Here is a 22,441-nt window from a genome sequence, read left to right as displayed (position 1 = left end):
GTTCAATTAAATTGGGTTAGACTGAAAGTGGATATTATAACTCTCTGCAGTATGGCAGAGAGATGGTATGCCCAAACATTATTGGCAGATACCATATATATGGTATACAAGTATATACAAGTAACATAAATTGGTTAATTTCTTTTGCTAAGTTTGAAAAATAATCTATACCTTGGTATATAAAAGTTACTTCTAAAGAGATATTATAAAAGGTTTTACTATCTTTTAAGTGTATCCCTTTAACTGTCTTTCCTTGCATTTAAAGAAGCAGCAGTATCACCAAAATTTAATTTTTTCTATGCTCAGGTGACATAAGAAGTTGTACAAACAAAACTGGATCAGGAGACCTGGGTTCTAAGATTTGGCCCTGCCATTAGCCAGCTATACAACTCTGGGCAAATCTGTGAGCCCCTGGGACCCTAAGTTGCCCCATTTATGAAACTAAGGAGTTAGATTCGATGATCACAAATGAAATATCCCAATACTATAATTCTCCCTATACACTTATGCACATGTAAGATAAGATACCAGATATAACCTGGTTTAAACCACTTTGGTATTTTGGAAAGAAAAGGGTAAACTTTTAAGATTTTAAAATAGCACACTGTGTCATAAGTGACTTTATCAAATAAAATTTCATTAAGGACTTTGACAGAGACTGAAAGACAGCCAGAGTAACATGATTGCTCCATTCTGAGCAGTTTTTCAGGGCTGGTAGATCAACCAAATAAGAATCTATTTATGTAATTACTCATTTATTAAAACATGGAAATTCATAGAGAACAAACCTAGGTCTAACTAATAATATTAAAAATTGGCTTGCAGTCTGAAAAAAAGAAAAGAAAGAGCTTCCCTGGCAGTTACGGCTAACCTGTCTTACTCCAAACCTAGACAGCGTGATGTTTTCGGGATGGTTTTTTTTTTTTTTCCTTATAAAACCTTCCAAGACAAATGATTTAACAGGTTTAGTTTGCAGAAATCAGACTTCCAGAGCAATCTGTATTGCAGCAATTGAAAAGGAAAGAATTGAATTGAGCTTTATTTTTAAAACAGGGCAATAGTCAAAACTATGTATACTAAATTTGCCTGAACTCCACTGTAAATGACTAAAAACTTTTATGATTCTCAGTTAATCATGATTGCATTCAGTGCCTCTCTAGTTTTGCTCATCTTAGTTTCAAAGAAATAATTGCTAGTGTTTTCTGGAATGTTTGTTAGTATTTGCCAGGGTAGTCAGGAAACAAAGGGAGACCCAAGACTTAATGACTAAACAAAAACTCCAAGAGACGTATCCACAGTGGCATTGTTTTAGCCATTCTTCGTCCTGTAACATTGGCTTATAAAGATGTGAGTGGAGAGTTTTCCATCCTCCACCTCAAGTTTCCTTTGGAGGTCAGTTGCCTTTAGGGTCAATTGAAGGTCATACCCTTAAGCTGGGGGGACTTTTGAGTAATTAACCCTAGATAGGTTCCTAAATGGTTTATTTGATGTCTCTTGGAACCAACAGCCATATCTGAAGAGGATTAAAAACCCAACTAAAGTGTAGCACCGGCTCTGCTATGGCTTTCAGCCTACTAAAAATTCATAACCAAACATTTGCTAACGACCATTCTCCAAGTCATTTGTTCTTCTATTATAGTACACCTTTGTGATCCTAATTGATAAGGTTTTCAGGCTAAACAAAATTATTTTAATTCCATCGTTTCGCTATTTAATAGAAATAAAATCAGATAAATAATGATGATAATTGTGATGACAAAATACTTCTGCAAAAATTTTCTCATTTAATAATGGTATTCGTTATTATCTCCATTTTTCAAAAAAACTTCAGAGAGGTTGCAGTAACTTTTTCAACATTACACAACTGGTAATTGGCAGAGTCAGAATTTAAGTCTAGAGAGGAATCTTTTCACTAAACTAAAGCAGATGAAAACATAAATGGAATTAAAACTTGGATTTGAGGGAGTCAGTAGTTTTATGGCAATGCCTATCATACATTGCATAGGGTACAAAAGACTTTTTGTTTTTTAGGGAGGTAGTTTTTCGCTTTTTTTTAATACATAGTACAGATGCCACTGTCTATTGCTTAGGTTGACAATTCCATTCAGTTCAGTTGCCAACAATGATACTTAAGCAGTACATATTTGGCCTAAAGAAAAAAAAAAGAGGTTAGAACAAAAGTGTGTGAAGAAGAATTATTATGGAGAAAAGGGACATGATTAAGTAAAGGATATAAAGAGTAATTTTAGAAGTTATGGCAGCTTCCAATAAAGTTTGTGTATGCAGTTTCTCACCAGGTGCAGAACGTTAGTTTCCTTCCTGGCTGGAAGCTGCCCAGAAAGGATTTATGGCAGCTTTGTTCTCAGAAAGCTTTACCTTTCATCAGATAAAGGGAATCTCAGAAAAGGCTTCTCTCTGCATCTTGCTGTATCTCAAATGTCTTCAGTTTAAGGTAATCTTTATACCATTCTGGTAGGTTGTGCATCCCTTCATTTGGGACTACACATAGCTAATCCAATGTCTAATAAGAAAAGCTGTTCAGCTACGGATGTCTCTGAACTCAGAGGGCCTGGGACCCAGCATCAGCTGGCTGGTGTCTCTGGGGAGGGGACACAATGAAGCTTATGTTGGAAGTGCTGGGAAACTGCAAAGTGGATTTGGCTGTTGCTTTGGGAAGGAGCTGCTGCTGCCAGAATGAAGCAGCATGCTGAGGCAATACAGGAACCGCAGCACATGGGAAGCCCACAGGAAGCAGACAGGAGGAGCTGCTCCCTTCTTCCTCCTCCAGCCTTGCAGCCTGTTGGTGGAGCCCTAACAGGGAGTCAGTTGGCAAGACCAAAACTGCTCAGCAGAGACCCAGCTCCAGCACCACTAGGCAGAGCACGGAGGCTGAATTGGAAGCTGAGGGACAGTAATAGTGTCAACTTCTTAGAAACCACACATTCTCACACCCCTGCCCCACCCCCAGGCCTGATGAATCAAACTCTGGGGATGCCGCTCAACAATTTGTGTGTTAACAAGCCCTCCAGGTGTTTTAGGTGCACAGTCAAGTTTGAGGACCTCCAAACTAGAACACTGGGCATCCAGATTCTTCATTTGCTGATTTTCAGTCTTGCCAGTGATTGGTTCTTTAAGAATGAGAAAGTACTGCTGCTCAGAATCTAATCATGATACCCACCATGCTTCTAGGCAGTTGGGATTAGCAGAAGTTAGAAACAAATTCAAATTATATAAGACTTTGGTTTCTTTGTGAATTAAATAGAAGTGATACTCTTACCTAGGGTTTTGATTTAAGTTATAAACAGAGATCTATCTAACAGAGCAATAAAATATAAAAACTGAGTATTAATGTATAGCTCAATGTTGTAATAAAAAGTATAAAGTGAGACTAAATCATATTTAATTTCTGTAATTATTTTGGTGTTAAGTGGAATTTAAGCATAAATGATAGCTATTAGCTGTAAATAACTAATTAGCATTATTTTCAGACATCTGAGCCATTTTTTCTCCTTTCTTTGCATGAGCAAATGCACACCCAAACTCAAAGCTGAAATACTTAAAACATGTCCTTCCTCCTTTCCTACCCATACAGTCCCTTCCTTTGTCCCTGCCCCATGATTTTGAGGAACAAAAGACCTAACAGTGGCTTGACCTTGTAAACCAGGTGCTAAAGAGCTGAGTTAATGGTAGGGAGCTATTCATTCATTTGCCAAACATTACTGAGTTCCTGTACATAACTATGTTGTAGGCTCTGTTTTAAGCTCTAAGTAAACATTAGTGAACAAAGCAAAGTTTCTACATTTGGAGCTTATATTCAAATAGGTAAGATACAAATAATAAGTGAATGAATAAATAATATATAAAGTGATGGTGAATGTTATTAAGAAAAATACAGTAGTATAAGGAGAAAGAGAATGACTAGCCTTGCTATATTGTGCATTAATTTTCTGTATGCCCTAAACCTAGCACTCAGTAAATTTTTATTGAATGAATGAACAAACTTATTAAGACATCTCTGTGGTAGCATCTGTCTCATAACAGTGATAATATTGTAGTTAATTAGATTTATCTAAACACAGTGGCTCTGAATTCTGAAGAGTGAGAGTAGCAGCATTAAAGACCAGAACAGTGAAAAGAAAAGATAATGAGATCTCAGGCATCTGACCAAGTTTGAGTTAGGGAAGAATGATAAAGTCAAATAATATAAGAACCAAAAGGAAGAGGCTAGCAAGTCTGTACCCTTGTTCTAGGTTCTTGAGATTAGACAGTTTCTATTTGAAAGAAATTAATAGTCTTTGGGGGGTTCTGTTTACACAAATTCCTAGTTAGGATTTCAGCAGCCACACCCAGGGAAGATCCTGAAGCTAATCATCTGCTTAGGAAAACAGAAGATGTCTGTGGGGTTGGAAAAATAGTGAGAAAAAGGATCAGAAAATGAGTCATTCCTATCTACCCATTCTAGAAACGCTAAAATAAACTTGAGTTTATCTTCAGGATAGGTTTTATAAGAAACAGTGGTATTAAACTGAAATTGCCTTAACAGAAAATATCTTACACTCTGTTAGTATGAAGAATGCATTAAAAAAATAATACCCTTTGTTGACATCCAAAATGCCTACTATTGGGGCTAGCAGTTCCTAACACCGAGGAAGGAGAGAGGTTCCAGTGATTGGTGGGACCACTGTACATCATTTACACTCGCTTCTATTTTACACTCACACCTACAAACACACACACACACGCGCACACACACACACACATATTTATAATTGGCAAACGTATAGGAAAAATTTATCATCACATTCACCATTCTACAATATGCTGGAATTACTCTAAATATGCTTTAAAATCACACATTTTTATAACTTAAAAGGAAAACTGCCCTTTGTAGTATGTAAAAATCAGATCAGATATGCTTCAGAAACTAGATGACCTCACTAACTCAAAGCAGGGAGGGGTCATATATGTGAATGTTGGGTAGGACCCAACAAGCAAAGAGGCACGAGAATGTCTGAGTAGAATATTTCTTTTAGAAGAGAGTGGGAATTTCCTTTTTTAAGATTAGGGAGAAAAGGATCTTGGAATTTTACACTTGAAGCATAGAGATGTTTTGTCTTTTATTGGAAGGGAGAATAAAGATGAAAACAGAAACTGTGGGTTTCTGTTCATATTCAAAACCCAACCTTACCCCTTCCTCAGTAATTTTTCCCCTATGAAACAATATACTGGAAGTGTTAGAGTAATAGTAAATCACTAGCAGAGTAACAGTAAATCACTAGTGGAGTAACAGTAAATCACTAGCAGAGTAGTAGTAAATCACTAGCAGAGTAATAAATCTCATGCCAATCAAACGATTCTTGATAGGGAACTCACAGGCAAGAGGTAGATACAAAGACGTTTGATACCAAACTAGGTTTTAGTTCAAATTCACAAACCCTGGAGGAATGTAAGACTAAGATACAGATTCTGGTTGGGTTTATATAGAATGTTCCAATGAGATCTGAAGATCAAAAGATATATGAAAAAGCAGCGAATAGTGGTAAAGGATTAGTGTGAAAATAGCAAACCAACTTTTTAAATTTCTTAAAAGATGATTAGAATCAGATTGCCTGGATTTTAACTGTGAGTTTTGCTACACACTGTGTCACTCCAGGTAAGTTATTTAACCTATTTGTCCTCAGTTTCATCACTTCTAAAATGGGAACAATAAGTGGTAAGGATTCACTATATAGCACAGGGAACTGTATTCAATATCTTATAATAACCTATAATGGAGAATAATCTGAAAAAAATATATGTATAACTGAATCACTTTGCTGTACACTTGTACACTTTGCTGTAACACAATATTGTAAATCAACTATACTTCAATGAAAAAAGAAATGGAAAAAAATAAAAATGGGAACAATAATAGTTTCTCGTGGGGTTACTATAAAGTTTAAATGTGTATAATTATTAAAGCATTTAGCATAGTGTCTGGAACATAGTGGACATTCAATATACATTACCTAGTAATATTTATTATTATTACTTATTATATTGCTAAACCCAGCTAGTGAGGGTATTTTTTAATGTAAAAAAAAAAGTGAGAAGACCTACTTGTCCCTCCACTAATCTATCATATCTACAATATTAACCAGTTTTTTCAAACTTAGGCCTCTCAACCTACCACTTAGAACTAACTGTAAGCTCAGGCTTTTGGGGAGGAGGAAGCTGTTTTAAAATAAGCTCTTTAAACCTAATTGATGCCAGAAAATATCGCAGACTAATCACCAGCATAAAAATAATCTTTCCGTGCCTAAGGTTTATGAAATAATCAAAATCAAATGTGTGTGAGCTGTTTTCAATCCTTATAGCTAGCATTTTCCCCTGCTAATAAGTTCATATCTCCAAATTTAATCAACAGTTTCCAATTATTTATAATCAGGTCTAGGTAAAGATTTTTAAAAGTTGATTTTGTTTTGGAGAATTATTTGTTTGCCCTATTATAACATTTCTTTTGTTAGAAACAATTGGTGGTGGTGAAGTTTAATATACTAGCAGACAAAAGACCGCATAGTTTTTGTAGAAACATAGCTTCTGGAACAATTTCAAAATGGAACCCCAAAGACAATGCATTAATGTTGAGATATTCTTAGAGATATATTTCTACATTAAAAAAGTAAAACATAATATGCTTTATAAATTAATCTCAAGTCTGAGCCAGACACAGAAGGGTGGAAAGCCTCAATTCTGTACCCACAAAATTAAGTCTGTGGAAACTCTGGGAACCATGCCACTGGGCTCCAACCTAGCATAGTTGGGAAATGACACATTCTTTAAGAAGCTCTTGTGCAGGAAATGAGTGGGTCACAAAGCACACCAGTAAAGGTCCATAAACTTGTTTTATGAATGAAGAGTATGAGGTGTACTGGCTCCAAGCTGCAGTCCCTTTATGAGGATGTCATAATTTCTCATTCTTCAGCTTTTATCATGGTGATGGATTGATACAACAGAATCCGAACAGGAAAAAATAATCGTGTCAGCCATAAGAATATTGTCCCATGTCACTTCAGAATTATTTAAAATCAATTTTCCATATGTATCCCCATTCCTAGATCAGATCTTCCCACCTGCTCCTCCCCACCAAAAAAAGAAATGATATACAAAAAGCCACAAACGTAAACTAATCAGTTTTATTCACACTTCCCATGAAAAGCAGTTACATTTTTACATAAAATCATTAACACAGAGAATAAGGGAAATCTTAAGATTAACATATCTGATTAGACACACAATACAGAAAGTAAATGTGAAAATTAAAAGCATACTTTAGTGATTAAATTTATACTGTATTTTCTACTTATTTATAGCAGCATCAGTAAGATTCCTCTATTTTTTAATAAACTAGCAGCAAAATTTTTATAACTACACAAATTCAGTAGATGTTTCCCCCCCACTGTTTCACTCATACAGAATTTATCACATTAACCAAACAAAACCACTTCTAGTTCCTGAAGAAAAAGGTGGGAAAAGGTTTCACAAGTCACCAGTTTCCCCTAAAAAGAAGGGAGGCGTGAGGAAGGAAGCTGAAAAAAATTTGCGTGTAATTACCAAAAAATAAATTCTCAACCACTTTGACCAATTATGAGTAAATTTTGTGGCATCTCTGTGTGTTTGTGTATGTTAGTGAATAAAAGGTATGTTAACTTTATTTTCTGATTTTATACTGCAGTTGAAAAATATGTGGAAGTTTCCAGGAGGCCTGTCAGAGCCTGGAGAAGATATTGGTGTGTATTTTACATATCTTTAATTGACTTGAAAATGTTGAGGAAATTCATATGTTTACTTTCTTGCTCTAGAGCTGAGAATAAGATTTTAACTTTTCTAATTGGTTTAGACTAAGTCAGAAAATTTCAGTGAAGTTACTTCAGGGATTATATAAAATTAGCAGCAAAACTTCTAATATTACAACTTATTTCATTGTTATAAATAATACCATTAGGAGCATAACACCTATTTTTCTGCTTAGGACTGCTTCTAGATTAACTTGCTTGAAAATGAGAAGCTTTGGATGTACATCAGTCAAGTTTAGCATTAAGGGTTATTTTGAATATAACTAAAATTGTTGGAATTAAACTATGATAAAACAAATTCTTGAGCATTCTATCACACAAGGATGAAGAGTAACTTTTAAATGAATTGTGAAATAAGAATTATTTATAAAGTCAATTATAGAACAGTGGTGACATAATTCTTCTGTTTATGAAAATTTTATCTACTGTTTATTTTGGATAGTCAGAAAGCCAAAACATAGTAAAATGTCTCATATGAGAAAGTCTGAAATGAGAGATAACTTCCTAAAACAATCTACTGAGCTCATTATGTCAGGATTTTACAGGAAGGAAAGAATAGAAACTGAGTTTTCCTACCTATTCCTTAAACCATTGGGTCAAGTGCAGTCCCTAGCATAATAAATCAACTCATTTGATATCAGTACTATTTGTCTATGACTTTTTCCTCAATATGTATGTCCCCTAGTCTCTTTAGCCATCATTTATATGAAGGCAATGTCCTAAATTATTTTTAAGTATTTTAAATATATATATACTTGAAACGATTTGTTTTAATGTTCCACAAATTAAAAATGCCCTATACATAGTATAGAATCAACTCCTAATATCCTATAAGTAAATTCACTACATTCAGGTATATCCATAGCAAATTTTGTTTTTTAGGTACTTACTGACCTTTTGCTTAGAGCTTGCTAGGCCTTCTGTTGAAATAAAAAGGATTTTGTAGCGGTGCAAGTGTTGAAAGAGAAGGACATTTACTCTAGAACTCCTGATTATCTCACAGTATCCTTATGCGATATGAGATCATGTGAACTGGTTAAGTTTATGTTTTACACCCCTACCCAGTCGATACTGGGCAAGCAGCCATCTACAGGAGAAGGTTTGTGTAGCTTCCTCTTCTGCGTCTTGCCTTCTCAAATGAATTGACTTTTCTCCTTTGAGTTTTTATGGATAGTCTGAGTTTCAGATATATTTAAATGTAAATGAAGAAACGCATTTCCAAGCCAAATGTGTATAATTGTAGGTTTGAGTGTACTCCAGAACACTTCAAATCCATATTATTAGGAATTCACTACTCTTTTTGTGTGTTTGTGGTTGTCACAACAACCCACCTATTCAGAGATCGTATATACACCTCACCATGTGGAATTAAGAAAAAAGCAGCAATTGGCATTCACCACACTATCTAGGAGTAGTATAAATTGAAGCTTTGCCTCAGAACTGATAAAACCCTGAAAGCAGCTAGAAATGATAACTGACAGTAGAGATCTGGAAGACTATGTATAGAGGGCATTTCTATTTTGTAAAACAGTACAATAATAGATTATTCTTAATGATGAAGCCAGATCATCCAGGAATTATTTAAATTATTTTCTTTAAGCTCTGTTTTTAGGAAAGTATGTAATATACTTTAGGTATACTGCCATCACAAATGTGCAAACATTCATATTGGCTCTTAAGCAGTAAACAGTAGTTAACTGAGAAGCACATTTGTTTGGAATCCTTCATTCTTTGATACTACTAGGTAAATGAAGCACTATTGTCCGTAGTGCTTAAAAAAAAAAAAAAATTAAGGGGGCATATACAAAATAGAATGCAATCCTTAGGTTTTCATATAATACCCTAAGAGTACAATACATGTACAAGGTTAAAAATGGAGAAGCTGCCTTCCTGAAAAAAAATCTCATTTACCACTGACAGGAAGAGCATCCCTGCATAGCCAAAGGTCTTTAAAGCAGGGGGCTCTGATCAGAGCTCATCAGTGTACCAGAGTCAGAGGGAAACACCAGGAAAACCCATATTCTACACAGTTTTTCCTTTTATTTTATTTCAGTCTAATCCTATTAAATATTAGAAAATAGAAATAACAAATATAAATTCCATTTCATTACTGTCCTTTAAACAAAACACTATGACGTTTTTAAACATATCTTTCAACCAGCAAAAATAAAAACAAAACCCTCTTGGTTTTTCCTATGTTCTTCAAACCTATAAAACAGTTATTTCAATTTAGCTTACAGTACATTAAAATAATAAAGGTACACGAGAATAAAGCACTTTATCTAGATTTTAAAAATCTTTAAATTCATGGTAAAATCTTTGGAGAAGAGATTTCAATCTTAAGATGGAAGGGGTTCTTCTAGATACAAAAGCGCTTATTTTGCCCATTCAGTTTTTAGTCTAGTCAATATCATGGATTCAAATTAAACAGATCAATCTACCCAGGCAGCAGCAATTTTGAATCAACTGCTGTGGTGACTGCTGAGCAGGGCAGATCTCGCTCACCAGCCCCGTCCTGTGCTTCCATAACACACCAACAGGCCAGACTCAGGAACTAAATGCCAAACTCTTGATTAGCGTTGCTAAAAGCTAAACAAGATCCCCATGGTCATTTTTCAAAGTGTTTAAAGAATAAAAATAAACATTTAAACAATTTTTAAGTCAGATCAGCAAATGACGTGTAAAATTTAAGACTACTGCCACAATCTTCAACAAATGTAATAACAAACATGTATACTACTAAAAATTATCTTTCTTATTAAGGCAAGTTTTCCTTTTCTTAACATATAAATTCTTCTTTTATGTTTTCAGTTTAAAAATATAATTTCTAACCATGTTTAACCTAAGGCAAATCTAAATTATAAGGGAAGTCCACATATAATTCAAATATGGCAGACAAATGTCTTATATATTAAACAACACTTTACTCTTCCTGTGCATATTTCCAGAGCTGTTTATCAGAAAAAACATTGAGACATTTTTTTTTCTTTCAAGGACTTGCTCTTCCTTGCCTATTCCTCACTAGTAGGACTACTAAGGAGGCAAATATAATTGACAATTTGACAAACAAGAAAATGGAGGCATTAAAGGGTAGTTGAACAAAAATTTGTACCTGTGGCAATTGTGAAGCTTCCCAGCAAATAGGCAAGGAAGGCAGCTTTTTTAGGGGCTTCTCATAAACACTTTGGGAGACAATGACAGAGCATCACAAAATTAGAGAAATCCCATGTAGGAGGTTCGTCTGGATATTTAGAAAAAGCAGCCACAAAAATAAGTTAATGGCAATAAAAATCCTGTCCCAGAAATTTGCATATTATTGAAAAATCAACCTTATAAAATGTGAAGACCCTAGTTGTATTATAAAATTCTGTAAATTGCAAGTTTTTTGAAAACTTCTGATGAGATGACTGCAGCATTTTGCTGTTGGAGGAATGAATCCAAGTTCTTTGAAATTGCAAGAAACAAAGAAAATGCCAAAAATTAACCATGGTGGGATTGCACTCACAGGATAACTACAAGAGCATAACAAAACGGTTATAAAGGAGTCTGCTCTATGACTTCAGAGGCTTGACGGTCCCAGGAGACACCAGGGGACAGCTGAATCATTTCATAGTTCAGTACATTCTGTAGCTCTCCAGACTTGTATAAAGAAGAATGGATCACTTTTTCTCAATTCTGATGTTTATAAATTTAGGCAGTTTTGATGGGTAATCAGGAACAGGATAATAATGAAAAAATACATAGGAATATTAACTGCAGCTTTGCAACCTATGTTTTCACCTTTGGGGAAATAAAGCAGGAAGAATTTTTAAAAATGTGACTCCCAAAATATCTATATAAGTGGGTAAGCCTGCAAGTAGCAGCCAAAGAAATATTCAATATTTCAAAAGCTTCTTAGATATACATTGGTAAGAAAATACTTCGGTACTTCAGGATGTCCAGAAGGCAAAGAGTTTACATTGAAAACTTTATTTTCTTAGGGTAAAGTTTTGCTTTCGAGCGTTTAGAAAATGCTTCTTGAAAATCTTTGATGATTAAATTCCTAAAAATGTGATCCTTATTGATTTGTACATTTTCTTCTATGTAGGAGATACAGCAGTTCGAGAAGTTTTTGAAGAGACTGGTATAAAGTCAGAATTCAGGTCCCTCCTGAGTATTCGGCAACAGCACACCCATCCTGGAGCTTTTGGGAAGTCAGATATGTATATTATCTGCCGCTTAAAGCCATATTCATTCACCATAAATTTTTGCCAGCGTGAATGCTTAAGGTGTGAGTGGATGGATCTCAGTGACCTAGTCAAGACTGAAAATACAACTCCGATCACCAGCAGAGTCGCTAGGCTGCTGCTGTATGGATACAGAGAAGGGTTTGACAAGATTGATCTGACCGTGGAAGAACTTCCAGCAGTTTACACAGGCTTGTTCTATAAAATCTATCACAAGGAACTGCCAGACAGTTATAAAACTATGACAGGAATGGATTAAATTTATATTTACATGGTTTTAAAATGTTTAAGTAAATTGTACCTGTAGATTAATGTGTGCCATATTATAAGAACAGTAGTGGACATTTGGGTTAACTAAATATCTGACTTAAATTTTCTAATGTCTATGATTTCCATGAAGACAACTTGTTTGTACGTATGCACATTTTAAAAGCCTCTTTTCAGATGAAGCAAATGTATGAAAAAGACTGTAGCTCTAAGTAAGCTTCACTGGATAAAGGCAAATGCTATATAAAAACTGGAAGTCTATGCATTTTCCAGGAATTTTTGTTGTTGTTGTTGTTTTACTAAGGCAATGGTTAAATATTTTACTGTTAGATAAAAGGTTATCTGACCAGTTACCTAAACTGAGCAGATAGCTGTATACATTTTTCTTTTTCTTTCATCAACAAATTTCTAAAATATACCTCTTCTTTCATGTGAAATGAGATCAGATGCTGCCATTAAGATCAGCTCTTAGCAGACATTGGAAGAAAAAGTATAGCTTTCTGCCCAGGTCCTGTTTTGGGTCCAAGTTTATACTGCCCAGTTCGTTTCAGTGCCACATACCAACTGGAGTATTTCCTTGACCGGTAAGTATTGTAGTTGTTAGATTCCAATCGTTCAAAAAAGAAACACTCGTCTGTAACACATTTCTGAAAAACAAAGGAAAAATTAGTAGTTGTTGTCATACTTTTCATGTTAAATATTTAATGACAGTACACAGTGCTTTGGGTTCAGCAGGACAATCAAACTAGTGAGACTCAACAGGCCAAAATCTGACACAATCTATGTCTGCAGAAAGACGCAGGACAGGAACACAGCATATCAGCAGGACAATTTCAAGCACATTTCTTCGGAGGAGCAGTCCAAGGACCATTCTCCAGCCCCACAATGGACAGGTCAGGTGCTAGGCAGCAAGAGCACACAGGTGGTGTAGGAACCACACAGGCTCAGGCTTGAAACATCCCGTGAACATAGATTTCAGTGGTCTCCAAAAGAGACATACATCCAATAACAAGAAAGACCTAAAAGTGATTAATAGCTCCTGTAGTCGGCTTCTAGAGATAAGAATTTTACTGGATATTTACTTGGCTTTAATGTTTTGACTACTGTTAACTGAACTTTTAAAAATTGAAATGCAAACTTACCTAGTTTGCTCATTTTTTTTTTTTTGTAACTTACTAAGAAAGCAACTTAAGTGCAAATAAATCACAGGTAGCCTTACAAAGAAGCATACATTGCACAAGGACCCAGCTGTACGATACCCAGGACTGCCTCATGATTTTCAAAGAGATTCAAACGTAATAACAGTGGAACACTTAACAGTAGAGTAACACAGATACTCTGTAGCCAATACTTGCTACCTTTGGTGAAATTATTGTGCTTCCTTTGTTAACTGAAGTTAACCTGTTTGTTTTACTTTATCTTGTCATTTTTCAGTGCCACCAATAAAAATCTTCCTCTTTCTCTATTCCAGGTTTAAGGTCAGGAGTCGAAAAGTAAGGAGTGAAAGGAAAAGTCATGTAATCATAAAGATAGCATGAAAGGTCAGCATTGAGCTTCATGGGCTAATTTCCCAGAAACAGACCTAAACCACATCAGTCAGTTATCCTTAGGACGTTGATATGCTCATTTTTTGGTGTTCAGTCAGCCTACAGGGTGCCCCACCTTGCTAGTTAGCACTCCCTAGAATGCTTGGCCAACTGGGATACATACCATGCCAGTAATATCTGCCTTCTCAGCCACTTGCTAGTATTTTAGAGAAAAGAAGCAGTGCCAGGGATTAAGTGGATAATACTGATACATTATGGAAACCACAATTTTTTTTTTTTTTAAACAGAGGTTGCTTGTACCTTTTTACACAGAGGGGAGAGAAGGAAATTGTGCATCTGTGCTGAACATTCAGACATGTAAGTTTACTAAACAGCTGATGTGCACTTGAAAACAAACTGCATTTTTTTTTTAAAGAAATTCACGTTCTTTTATTTATTTATTTATTTATTTATTTATTTATTTATGACTGTGTTGAGTCTTCGTTTCTGTGCGAGGGCTTTCTCTAGTTGCGGCAAGTGGGGACCACTCTTCATCGCGGTGCGCGGGCCTCTCACCATCGCAGCCTCTCTTGTTGTGGAGCACAGGCTCCAGACGCGCAGGCTCAGTAATTGTGGCTCACGGGCCCAGTTGCTCCGCGGCATGCGGGATCTTCCCAGACCAGGGCTCGAACCCGTGTCCCCTGCATTGGCAGGCAGATTCTCAACCACTGCGCCACCAGGGAAGCCCAAACTGCATTTTTTTTAATGGGTAGTAGAGCCAAAATTCAGTCTCAGTAAAAGCATGCATCTAACATCCCATTTTAAGCAATTTCCAGTTCTCTCCATCCTAAGTTTACAAATCATCTTCATTGGTTGTGATGTCAATAATCCTGTTAAAAACTGATGCAGTGTAATTTCTTTAACCTTTATAAACATATTCATAGAGCTTTTTTCCTATACTCAATGTTTAACTGCTCACCATTTCAAACTTAAGAGAAAAGGAGGTCTTCAGAGGAATGACATCACAGAGGAAGTGGGTAAGTAGCTTCTAAAGGCTTATAACAAATTGTACCTTGCCTTCAAGCCTTATTTTATATAGGCCCAGGAGCTGGGAAATCCCTTAATTCATGGTTATTGACTGCTCTCATGCATATCATTTTATATAAATACCACAACAATCCTGTGACATATGTATCATATATACTCATTAACAAATGAGGAATCTAAAACTCAAGGCTCATGGATTAGGAGACTAGGATTGACATATATACACTACTGTGTATAAAACAGATAACTAATGAGAACCGACTGTATAGCACAGGGAACTCTACTCAGTGCTCTGTGGTGACCTAAATGGGAAGGAAATCCAGAAAAGAGGGGATATATGTATACGTATAGCTGATTCACTTTGCTGTACAGCAAAAACTAACACAACATTGTAAAGCAACTATACTCCAAAAAGAATAATAAATAAAGAAATAAAATCGGGAGAATAAATAAAACTCAAGGCTCTTAGTAACTTATTTCAGATTGTGGACACCCTTTGCCCATGTATCCATCTGACACCTTTTCATCAAATTACATTTTCCTTTTTTTTTTTAATTTAAGAATAATTTGGGGATACAGAAAGCACACAGTTCAAATAATGCATTTATTCATTTAACGTAATTTTTTTCTTCTAGGCACTGGGATACATCAGTGAACAAAACTGAACAAAGATCCCTGCCTTTGTGCTGGTCAAATTCTCACTGGGGGAGACACAAAATAAGCAGTAAGCATAATTGAATAAATTGTACGCTAAAATACGATACATCCTATGGGAAAAAGTAAAACTGAGAGGATAAGAGGGATGGGGAGTGGTGTGGGTACAGATGAGGCTGCAGTATTAACTAGCACGGCCGCAGCAGGCTCCACTGAGAGAGTGATATTTGAGCAAAAACCTCAAGGAGCTGGAGTTAACCCTCCAGATACCAGAGAACAGCATCCCAAGCAGACAGAGGGAAAAGCCAGTGTAAAATCCCTACAACAGGATCATGCCTAAAGTGTGTGAAGGGCAGCAAGAAGGCCAGTGTAAATGAAGCAGAGGGTTTGAAGGGGAAAGGAAATGAAGTCAGAGAGGTAATGAGATAGGAGATTTATAGGCTATTGTAAGTATTTTGGCTTCTATCCTGAGAAATTGAAAAGCCATTGTAGACTTTTGAGCATGATCTGACATTTTTCCAGGATTACTCTGGCTGTCAAGATTACTCTGGGCCAAAGGCAGATGCAGATACACCCATTAGAGGCTTGCTCAGTAACCTAGACAGAGAGGGAGACTCAGACCACGGTGGTAGCAGCAGAGATGGTAAGAAGCTGTCGTCTGCTTCTGGATGTATTCTGAAAGTAGAGTCAACACAGTTTCCTGACAGATCAGATGTGCAGTGCAAGATATAGAGGAATCAAGGGTGGCACTGAAGTTTATGTTCTAGATGATGGACTTGCTGAGATGGGGAAAGCTATGAGTGGGAACAGGTTTTATAGAGAAAGATTAGGAATTCAGTTTTGGACATGTTGAGTTTGAGATAAATATTAGATGTCCTGAAGGAGATAAAGAGTGTTTACTGAGCGCATACTCTGCAAGAGACAAATCACGTAACCTTCTTTCCCTGTTACTAATGCTAATAACCACAGAACTGGAACTTGAAAAGTACTAATTTATTTGGAATGCTGAGAAGTGTTTTAAGTTACAATAATTCCAATAAGCCATATTCTCAATTCTAAAAGGTATGGAATCTAAAAATTGAATGTAGATGTATATGTATGAGAGTAATATAAATCTGTCATGCATCAGTGGTAGGCCACACCTCAAGACTTGCCTGAACATTATCCACATGAACTAGCTTAGCTTATGGTCCTGCATAAGGGGCGCAGTAACCATTTGTTGATACTGATAACAGTGATGCTAATGATTTTAAAGATGGTGCTGGAAATTTGACCCCTTGTAGGGGCATCTGAATAGGAAAGAATCAAATAGAGTTTGCAAAAGCATAATCAACATTTTAAATAGTTTGATTTGTATTTTGTCTATATATTTAATTTACTTTGAAATTTCAAAAGAAAGTAAACTGATGTGAGATATTTACACATAATGAAAAACTGACCCTAGGAAATGACAGGAACCAGGTTTCTCACTATTGGAGTGGGTAGTTACAGACAAGCCAGCAGGGAAGGCTAAAATGGTTCATGTGATACTGTTGGATTAGGGTTGGATAACATCAGTATGTACTCATTTTTAGTTGAATACAGATGGTTAAATATAGAAATATTTATAGTTATGTATATATATATATATCCAGGTTGGTATATGCCTATATTCCTTGCTCAGTCAGATAAGAGGGCCTGGAAGCAGACACACCTCGGTAGCAACAAGCACGCCCAGATCTTGGTTTCTGATACCATTTTCCAGTAGAAGGAACCAAGCCTCCTTAGAAAAATGGCTCATTCTGGGCTGGAGTAGGGAATATACAAGATGAGACTGGAGCACTCCTAGAGGACATAAAATAAGGAAGTGCTCAGAAAACCCCACATTGACTGGGGTATGTCAGAGAATACAGGAGCCAAATGAAAAAGCTCCCAATAGCCAAAGCTGAAACAATTTGAACAACAAAATAATACAGTTTTGGATTACAACCCAAAGTACAAAATAAATATCCATGCATATATACTGATATACATGATTAACTAAATAAAAGAAGTTGTTTCTCATACAAAAGAATTCCAAATAGTTTATGCAGATACTTCCTCCTCCAGGAGACGGAGCATAAACCTCCCCCGCCCCGACTCCCATCTCTTCAATGTAGACTGTGTATAGTGACTTTCTTCCAAATACAGTATGGAGAGGGGAAAACAGCAGTAACTTTACAGTGGAGACAAACACTACCTCAGCCAGCTGACCAAGGTTAATATTATTAGTGATAAGCATGTTCCCTGAAACGATACAATGAAAATAGTACTTTACCTCTGTGATCTACCTCCCAAACACTCATAACCCGTGTCTAATCATGAGGAAAACATCAGGCAAACTCAAACTGAAAGACCTTCTAACAAATACTTGACCAGTACTCCTCAAACTGTCAAAGTAATCAAAAAAAGGAAAGTCTAAGGAAATGTCATGATCTAAGGGAGACTATAGAAACATGATGACTAAATGTGGTATCCTGAGTGGGATCCTGGAACAGAAAAAGGACGTGAGGTAAAAATTAAGGAAATGTGAATAAAGTGTGAACTTCAGCTAATAATGATGTATCAATATTGGTTCATTAGTCGTGACAGGTGTACCATACTAATGTAACATGTTAATAGGAGAAGCTGGGTGTGGAGTATACAGAAACTCTCTGTACTGCATCTTCACAACTTTTTTGTAAACCTAATACTATTCTAAAATCAAAATTTATTTTTTTAAAAACCTGACCTTAGGGCTACAAGTATGACCACAAAAAAAGAATCTCAAGTAACTGAATTTAGTAACTCTAGTTACACTATGAGGGATAAAAGCATCTCATTCATTTCTGTGCTCTACAATATCCAAATACAGATCATTTATTTATATATACATATCCACTTTATTTCACCATACTATAAATGCCAGGTGGGTGGAGATTTTCTTCTGTTGTTTTTCTTCTATTCTATTGCTATATCAGTGCCTGGCACATAGTGATCAATAAATATTTACTAAATTAATGAATAAATGAAACTTTTATATAGGTTACAGTAAAAATACCATTCAGTGGCACTGCAAAATCTAAATAAGAACAAAGGAACTAAGACCAAGGAAAATCCAGCCTAAGTACTGAAATATAGAATATAGTCTAATTTTATGGACTAATTTAGTCCCTGAGGAAACTAAGCCAGGTGACCCATTGCAAGAGTTTGACCATCCTAACAACATCTGTGAGGATCTTTACGAGCCAGGAAACCGGGGTTCCAGTCTTGCCTTGATCCCTAACTATCTTGTATCTTTGAGCAAGTCACTTAACCGCTCTGAACCTTACTTTTCTCATCTGTAAAATAAGACTGGATTAGATGATCTTTAAGATCCCTCCCAATCTTTAACAATTTTTAAGCCTTTAAAACAACCTTAAAGCCCTGGCATACTATAAGAAAATAAGAACTAGAGTAAATTCTTCTCCCCCTGCCGCCCCCCGCCATCCCCTGTCCTTATGTATTGGCCTCAGAATTCTCGTGCACTGCTAAATGTTAGGTTGACCCTTATGCTCACTCCCCCATGCTCTGTTTTTTGGACTGTTTGTTCTTTTACAGTACTTTGATTTTGCAGTTTTGGCTTATGAGAGAGTTTGCTCAACATGAGTCCAAGAATACTTTTGCTTACACCGCTTCTGAGAATTAAAAACAGACATGATGTGTAAGTATCAGTGTTGACTATTTCAAAACAAACTAAGAAAGACACAAATTGTAAAAAGTTAAAAGTAAATTTAATCTTAATATTGTAATATATATATGTAGCTTATATAAAATTTTACAAGATTGGATTCTAAAAGAAGCAGTAATTCTTATTAAGCAGTAACCTTTGCATTTAATCTAGTATTTTATCTCTTAAAAATGATATTCATTCTTCTTTACTGCATTCTTCTGACAAATATAATCAGTATATATCACCATTCTGTATAAGTGAACCCTCAAAAATCTCTTTTCTCTACTTTAAGTTTCATTTCATTGTAAGGCCCCTCAGGTAAGAAAGTTACTCGATAAGTAAAAAAAATTTTACTTTTACAGTAATTAAATGTATATTCTCAGATACGATACATAATTTTTGCATATTTGACTCTTACAGATCAACACAGATCACACACATTCTAATACTTACTGAATTATTTTGTTTAGGTTATCACAATCTGTCGCATAATATAGAAAACAATGTGCAACTTTCTAGCAGCTAAAGACCAGGCAGATTTTTTCATACCAGTGCTAACACTGAGGTTGTTTGGTGATTTAAACTTAAGACTACAGTTAACCTCATTATATGCAATTTTTGAACATAGAAGAAATCATAGATCCTAATATTTGTCCTGGGCTTCTGTTGTTCATAGCAACAAAATTTATTTTGCTATGGAATGGAATACGGAGTCTGTTGTATATTAAGGAACTACTCAACTTCAGCCTCCAAATTTAGGCTTTGGCAGGTAAATATAGTTACTCTTTGAACATTTATATTTTCTAGCTTCAAAGAAAGGGAAAGACCCTTAAGAAGTGTTTCAAACAGTGAGAAATCCTTAGCCTAAATACATTCATGCCATTAATATGTGAAGATGTTGGAGAAAAAAAATGGTATACAACTTAGTCTTTTTTAATACTCTCAACTGGTAGTAATCAACCTAACCTGACTCTTCTTAGAAACCAAAATGTGTTATTATCCAGCATGCTCTTCTTTCTGAGAAGAAACTACAATGTTTTACAAATCAGTGTAGGAATCGCACACAGGATAAAATGCAGAAGAACCCAGGGATGTGCCATAACATAGCAGTCTGAAATGGGGCCCTGTAGAAGAAGAGGGGAAGAATTATGCCTTTGGCAAGTGCAAGTTGTTCATAAACCCCAGTGTGTGTCTCTGGGTAATAAGGAACATCTGCATCCCCAAATGATGGCTACTGGTCACAACACTGGACTTATCCCAAAGTTGTTTTGTTTTGTTTTTCTTTTTTACATGCCAGTTGTCTCTTCCCATTGTCACCTGAGTGAGGTCCCTGCTGACATCCCCGGCTACAGTGTCTTTCATCATCAGTGATTCATCGCAACCCATTAAACAGTGGAACAGATGCTATTAATAGCCAAGGGTCAAGACTTTTCATTTCTTGCCTGAAAGTTGCTATTGTTGACAGCTCAATGCCTATGGATCTGGCTCAGAGGAAAATATGCCACTTCCTGAACCACCACCAACACCACCTCCTTTGTTTGGGGGTAGGGACACTTACTTTTTCATCTGAAAATTGACACAGCCCACCCAGACTAATCTGAAAGAGGATTGCTGCTGAAGAGACAAGGCAGCAAGCCACACAAATTGAATGGTAAGACTAGAGATTGACTCGTGACCTTGGCATGGAATAGATCCAGTGACGGGAGCTGGAACAACTGGATCTTGGCTGGTGCCTTTCCTCAAATAAAACTGATAAATCCTGAATATTTCATTTATGTGTAACAGCTGTGGCTTTGTCCCTACAGAGTTTGTGATAAATTTCTGAGTCAATAAATTGCTAAATTAACTCTTACTGTACCAGCTTGAAGGAAATCTGTTGTATCTGGAAGAATTAACACACATCCAAGGGGACAGAAATATATTTAAGACTAAATAGAATGCTGTGACCTTAATCTTGTGAAAGGTCCTGCTTAGCTAAGGAAGAAATTAGAAAACACTGTTTAGATCACTTTATGCTTCTGATGATGGTACAGAATCAACAGTTTGGGAAGCTTAATGCCTATGTGCCAAGAGAAGAGGTCAGAATTCTCTGACTTCTAACTTGTAGAGAATTCTCTAAGAATGAGAAGACAGCTCAGGTTTTAGGTCTGGTGTCTTAAATTGTCTCCTCTTTTACAGACCCCAGTAGTTTCAAAGACTCACTGTAGAGTAACTTCTCAACCTAAATGTCCATTGACATTTATTTACAAAACAGAAACAGACTCACAGACATAGAAAACAAACTTATGGTTACCAAAGGGGGAAGAGTGGGGAGGGATAAATTAGGAGTTTGGGATTAGCAGATACAAACTACTATGTATAAAATAGATAAACAACAAAGTCCTAGTGTATATATCACAAGGAACTATATTCAATATCTTGTATAACCTATAATGGAAAAGAATATGAAAAATATATATATATATATTGAATCACTTTGCTCTACACCAGAAACTAACACAACATAGTAAATCAACTATACTTCAGTTTTTAAAAAAAAATTTTAATAAGGTAGAGTAGCTTCTGTTTTCATCACTTTTGACAATTATTTTTATCATTACAGATGAACCTGTGTTCCAGCCTGTGTTCTCAAGATAAATAACCCCTCCAATGACTGTCTTACAGGGCCACCATCATTACCAGATTACTGGATCTTCTAATCTCTATAAGTGGAAAACCACAGGGTAACAATCTGAAGTCACAAGACAGACATAGCAAAGTCTAGAGCTTTAAAACCATTTTGACTAGTGTCAATTTGACTAGTGTTGTCCATGGTTGAGACAGAAGCAAATGTTGTATGTATTTACTTTCTTTCCTCCTCCACCACCTTTACTGTCTGACAGTAGCCAAATCAACACTATTGCAGGAGACAAAGTAATTCACACTGTGTTTTGTTACATCCTGAGGTGAGAAGAGTAGGGTTAACCCCTCTTCTCTCTGCAAGGTCAAGGTCATCCAAAATTACCCATTGATTCACTGTCCTGGAAATATTTAAAATGCTACTTCAGTAGATTCCCAAAGTATTACATCATCCCGAGTTGACAACAGGCTGGTAGAAAAAAAAAAAAAACAGTGGAAGAAGTGAAAGTTCCAAGTAGTCAGCCTTTCATAGCTATATTTTTTTTTGCCTAGGAAACT

At 36.0% G+C, this 22,441-nt stretch overlaps 2 protein-coding genes across 8 annotated transcripts in view; one reads left to right on the top strand and one right to left on the bottom strand.

Moving 5' to 3' along the window:
• The window catches only part of NUDT6 (nudix hydrolase 6), a 43,200-nt gene extending 22,165 nt beyond the window's left edge, over positions 1-21,035 (top strand). For 3 of the 7 annotated variants that reach the window (XM_036852547.1, XM_036852548.1, XM_036852549.1), the window contains exons 4-5: positions 7,715-7,769; positions 11,923-12,604. In XM_036852547.1, the coding sequence (XP_036708442.1) occupies positions 7,715-7,769; positions 11,923-12,320 (453 nt within the window). In that variant the 3' untranslated portion in view covers positions 12,321-12,604. Of the gene's footprint in view, positions 1-2,311; positions 2,453-7,714; positions 7,770-11,922; positions 12,913-13,799; positions 13,870-14,162; positions 14,233-14,848; positions 14,892-15,536; positions 15,626-19,168; positions 19,256-20,561 lie in introns of those variants that run through there. The other 4 variants (XM_036852553.1, XM_036852552.1, XR_005019953.1 and 1 more) reach the window with 3 other exon arrangements.
• Positions 12,857-22,441, bottom strand: part of FGF2 (fibroblast growth factor 2) — a 54,221-nt gene continuing 44,636 nt past the window's right edge. The window contains 2 exon segments of the mRNA XM_036852554.1: positions 12,857-12,897; positions 12,900-12,975. Of these exon segments, the coding sequence (XP_036708449.1) occupies positions 12,857-12,897; positions 12,900-12,975 (117 nt within the window).

This window comes from Balaenoptera musculus, chromosome 5 (assembly GCF_009873245.2).
Source record: "Balaenoptera musculus isolate JJ_BM4_2016_0621 chromosome 5, mBalMus1.pri.v3, whole genome shotgun sequence".
NCBI classification, from domain to species: Eukaryota; Metazoa; Chordata; class Mammalia; order Artiodactyla; family Balaenopteridae; genus Balaenoptera; species Balaenoptera musculus.
This window is presented reverse-complemented; position numbering and strand designations above follow the sequence as displayed.